Genomic DNA, 5,445 nt, shown 5'->3' on the forward strand with positions numbered 1-5,445 from the left:
CGAGCTCATCCCACCAATTTTGGCCACTTCTGCAGTTGTTAATTTGGGATCCATTTCGATGCTCCTCTTGACAGCCCTTTTTGTCCTCTCCGATGGACCAGGACGACCCAGTTGTTTCCTTGCCATGTTTCCTGATCTGCACGATGATTCTGTTGACTGTTGAAAGCGGGATTCCCAAATTCTGCGAAATTTGCCGCTGACTTATTCCACCATCTGCTTGACCAACTATCCTTCCTCTAACAAAAGCTGACAATTCGAGAGAACCTTGAGTTCTAGGCATGTTGTAGCACAAGATAATTAGTGTGCAGACCATTTTCATTTATATTGTGCTCTGTGAATACACATTAGTTAGCATAAATCAGTTAAATGACGAAAAATTAGGTGTCTATTTATTTGTGATCACTCAGTGTATATATGTTCCCTTTACACAAAAGAAGCAAGACATCAACAAATTGGAAAGAATTTCATAGCATGCTAACGACATCTGGTTTAAGAGATGGGAGGTATGAGTGGTCTCTTTTTTTTTTTGGAAGTGGAATAAAGTAAAGTGTAATTACTATATTATAAACTCTATGAAACATGTATTTGACAAACTTATGGATATGAAGGAGAACATATGATTTTTTTAAAATGTTTTTTTGATTGTTTTAATGAGTAAGGAATGGACTTGATGAGTCAAATGGTCTTTTGTCACCTTGTTCTTCCTACTGCTCATTGCTGTTACAAAAAACATTTGGAAATATAGAGAATTACTAAAAATTTTGGGCTTTCTGTCTTAGAAAAAAAAAGTAATGTAGAGGTTGTTTTAAATACAGCAGATATATCTCGATTCTGATACTTACTTTTCTTTTCAGTTTCTGGTATTTCTTTTGTAGCATCTCTTCTTCTTCTGTAAACTGTGATGGAAAATGGAGGTATACCATGTTTCTTGCCTGCAATTAACCAAAATTACAACTGTATAATACTTTTAAACCTACTCTAAAATCATTAATTACAAGTTAAAATAAGTGAGGAATTTATGAGAATTCTTTTACCTAAATTTTTGAAGTAAGCTAGTTCTTTGTAACTTTGCTTGTAATAGCTACAAAACTCTACTGAGTTACTATGGGCCTTTTCAAAAAGGTCAAGGTTAATCATGACCCTTTAATAAACTTTGTGGTGAAACTTATTATAGAAGAAAAGAACATGATAAATTGATTAGCATTGTTTTTATTAGAATATTTACTGGTGAAGTAAGGAATGGATCCACAAGCTGACCAAGCTTTTTCAAAATTATGGAGGATTTTTACTTAACATCCACTTATATTGAAGAAGTGATTGTACTGTGAAAATACTTCAAAACTTCTTACTAATGCTCCTGGCTTTGATGACATTCATCCTATAAACTTGAATATTAGTGATATTAGTTTTAAGATCTAGAAACTTAGATACAGATGTTTTTAAACAAAATTATTTTTTGGTTTGAGTTATAAACTTACAGAATGGTTTTTGCCAATGATGTGCTTTGGGAAATTGAACCCAACTAGCTTTTGTTAGATTGGTATGTGGATGGGAAGATCAATATCTAAGTTGATACAAAAATTAAATAGAAGTAAAATATTATTTTTCTTCTTATTTTGAATGAGAGATGATTTTAGTTCGCTGAATAGCTTACTGTTGCCTTGGCTGATGCTCTGTGCACTATCAGCTAAAACTTCAGTCAGTAAGTTATTTACTGTGTTGACTTAATGTTCAAATCAATGAATACTATAATAACTTCCAACCAGAGTAAGTAAGTACTTAGAGCTAAACTAAACATCAACCTGATAATCAATATAGCTAATTAAGTATACTTTTCTTGTGTATTTATTTACAAAAATTAGACTGCATTGTTTTATCAGTTGGGTAGCCTTGATGTTAACTAAAGGTTTGACTGTAAACTTAATATTTCACAAGGTTTAGCCAGCTTAGGAGATTTACATTAAACCTAAATACATATGCTAGATCATTTTACTCACTTTCTGTATAAATTTCAAGTACATAACCAAAATGAGACTGAAAGAATAAGAGTTTGGAAATATGACTCTTTTTAAAATAAAAAGCTTGTTTTAAAGGGACAGATACAAGCCTGAATAAAAAGTATCATTCATTTGAGGCATAATGGAATATGTTTTGTGATTCTCTTTTGTATTTTAAAATTATTTTGGAACCATTATATATGAAACAACCCTTAATTGTTCAAATACTTAAGTATGCTTTTGACTTTAATACATGCAAGTCAAATTTCAACAAGCTTATGTTGTTAAATTTTGGAACATACATTAAGTAAGTCACTAAGACAACCCAGTAAAAGGGAATGAACAAAAGTTTTAGCTTCAGATATGAGATGTCATGCCATTTACTTTCTTATGAAAGAGTAGTCTCAATGATTTGAATAATAATGTTTATATATATACACAACATTTTCTAAGTCTTCAAGGCATTTTAATTGCAAGTCAGAAAAAAAAAATCAGAAATTTTAACTGATAATAAATTCTGAAAATTTTATAGATGTCCTTTTGTATATAACAATATAAAATTAATGTCTGTTCAGATAAATGCTTTTTGATTCATCTTAGACAAAGAAATACTTATCTAAAGTAAACACAGTATTAAAAAAGAAATAGAAAGATCATCAATAAAAGACAATTTTTAAACTATGTTGTGCTTTTGTGTCTCTTAGAATTACCCAAATACAAATGTGGAGTTTTTGTTAATATTCTCAATTTCTTAATGCTGTGCTCTTCATATCCACTGTCAACATAAGTGGTTCATCACTTCATGTATCAGACATTAGTTGAGAATTTTATGCTATAATACAACATGTAATTTTTCACCTGGTTAGCATGGGTTGATTTCCTGCACAGTCTCATCTCTTAACTGCAGAAATGTAATACGAGTTCTAAAATTCTGGTAGTAGCAATATTATCAATTTGTAAAGAACTAAATTCCTCCAGAGTTCCTGACAGTAATGAAATTGACAAACTTTAAAAAATTAGTACCAGTATTTAATTTGTTTAGTGGCAGAAGAAGATGTTAACTCAGAGTTTTCCTTTTTTTTTTATTGGATAAATCCACAAATTTAAGCCATCTTTTAAAAAGCAGATTAGATTATTTTATCTTATTAAAAAGTCTATTATATGAATTTGTAAAAAAAAACAAAAAACAATTACTGAAAATGCACTGTGATAAAGCTATGAAGATAGTGTTTAATTAATGTTATCTTAGAGATTAATTTTCCATATATCATGAAACTAACTTGTTATAACAGTTTATTTATAACATACCAGATACCTAACATGCAATGTATTCATTTTGCTCAATTTCAACTTACCATCATCTTAAGGATAACTAATTTATGTGTATGCACATAAATTTATGTAACTATGCCTTCATATATACATGAAGCATAAGTTGATACTAATACTAATAGCATCTATCATTTCATCCAATAAACTATTCAACAAGGAGAGAAGTAAATCAGTCAAAAATAAATCTACTTAATTTTTAAAAACGTTAACTATAGGCTACAACTTTCCGTACACATGAACAAGAATAAGCTTTGTTTGTTTGTTGCTAAGCTATCTGACTAGCTTACTCTTACTCTTAATGCTGTTCCCACCACAAGTATTAAAACCCAGTTTTTTTGCAGTGAGCTTGCAGGTTTATCATTAAGCAACTGGGGAACAAACAACTTAACTAGTAAGATGAATGTATTGACATAGCCAGTTTGTAAACCATAACTAATACTATTGTTATATTTTCTTTTAGTTTTACTTTCACAGTTATTAACTTAATTATAACGTATAAATAGAGTGATACTAATACAATTACAACTGAATATTATCATTAATAATAATATTAAATCATAACAGTATCAAAAAAATACAAACTTAAAACTGAATCTATTCCTTGAGCCAATATCCCTGGCTTCAATTTTGAAGGAAATTCCTTTTCGAATGTAAACTAGCCAAATAATTCAACTCAAATGTTTTTTATAAAGTATGAAGTGGTAAATAAACCACAACTGTCACATACGCTGAAAATATTAGAGAATTTTCAATGAACGTTGTAGCGCCATCTATTGAAAATAAAATAAAAACAAAAGGGATAAAGCAACTAAAAGAAAAAAATTCAACTGTTAGAAGTTTAAGATTGTATTCGAAACAAAACAAGTCAATTTTAAGAACTGTCATGACTGATGAAATCAATAACAACATTTTATTATTATTATTCTAGTTTTCTTATAACTTGGATAAATATCGAAATATCGGTGGCTCTAAAGAACTTTGAATTCAACAGTTTTGTTTTCTTTCAGAATTTTCGTCCAAAGCTACACAAAGAGCCTTCTAGGAATCTTCGTTTCTCAGTTCGAGGTGATTGACTGGAGGAAAGACAGCTATTCAACAGCACCAACCGCCAACTTTTGGAAATGGAACAGAAACAATGAGGATGTAGGGGTGACCTTCGATAATTTCTGATACGACCAACATATCTTTTGGACCCCAATATTTCAAAATTGTTTATGTTTCTGAGAGAAAAACAGAAAAGTCGATCATGTGGAGTTTCGTAAAAACTATAATTTCTGTTGTTCTACCGTGTTCTATAGTTGTGCGGGTTCTTTCGGATTATTTGGTAAAAACAATGTATATATGTTAAGTCTAATCCAAGTAACTATGAAAAATTTATTTAATTATTCATGAATGTTTGTTTCAGGCTGTGTTCACTGGTAGGCCTAGTTTCACGAATAATGTTTCAACAGAAACTTCGAAATTAATGTACGCCTAATTTACTTTCAAGTTTACTTGTAGAATTTCCTCGCTAACCGATCTATAACAAATATATTAATTCAATAACTTGATCAACGAAGAATACACGGACTAACCAAACCTGAACTGGTTAACTGAATAATGTACTGCGTTTAATATTTACATAGAATCTCGTGTTTTGTGTTATACTGGAAGCTTTCAGATTCTACCGAAGTCTAAACTTTCATAAAGTTTTTAGATTTTGCGTCTCCGTGACGTCATGACAAACTTCCTCTAACAAACAAACATTTGAATATAAATAATTTAAATATAGCTTACAGCCCTCCAGTGGCACAGCGGTATGTGTAGCTTTGCGCTTGACTTCAAATAATATAGTTTAAAACACTGCCACTACCTGAATTGTTCTTTGAAATAGTTTTGTTACGCCTCCAGTCGTTAGTTAATTTTCAGTAAATTCGTTCCGACGAAACTTTAGCGACACAAGTCCTTTCTTAAATAAAACTGGTTTATTCTTTCTGAATATAACTTTACGATATACTTAATTTCAACAGTAGCTCTATAACAACGCTATGTCTCACGTGGCGAACAATATTTTGTCCGCATACATTCAATTACTCATTACCTCTGTTGTCCCGTCACGTTGTCAACGTCTTATATA

At 30.6% G+C, this 5,445-nt stretch overlaps 1 protein-coding gene across 1 annotated transcript in view; it reads right to left on the bottom strand.

Moving 5' to 3' along the window:
* Positions 1 to 4,088, bottom strand: part of LOC106473996 (negative elongation factor E-like) — a 28,283-nt gene extending 24,195 nt beyond the window's left edge. The window contains exons 1-2 of the mRNA XM_013934686.2: positions 3,912 to 4,088; positions 843 to 932 (exon numbers count right to left, since the gene is read on the bottom strand). Coding sequence (XP_013790140.1) covers positions 843 to 923 — 81 coding nt within the window. The 5' untranslated portion in view covers positions 924 to 932; positions 3,912 to 4,088. The remainder of the gene's footprint in view (positions 1 to 842; positions 933 to 3,911) is intronic.
* Positions 4,089 to 5,445: the final 1,357 nt, after the last annotated feature.

This window comes from Limulus polyphemus, unplaced genomic scaffold (assembly GCF_000517525.1).
Source record: "Limulus polyphemus unplaced genomic scaffold, Limulus_polyphemus-2.1.2 Scaffold135, whole genome shotgun sequence".
In the NCBI taxonomy this organism is placed as follows: domain Eukaryota; kingdom Metazoa; phylum Arthropoda; class Merostomata; order Xiphosura; family Limulidae; genus Limulus; species Limulus polyphemus.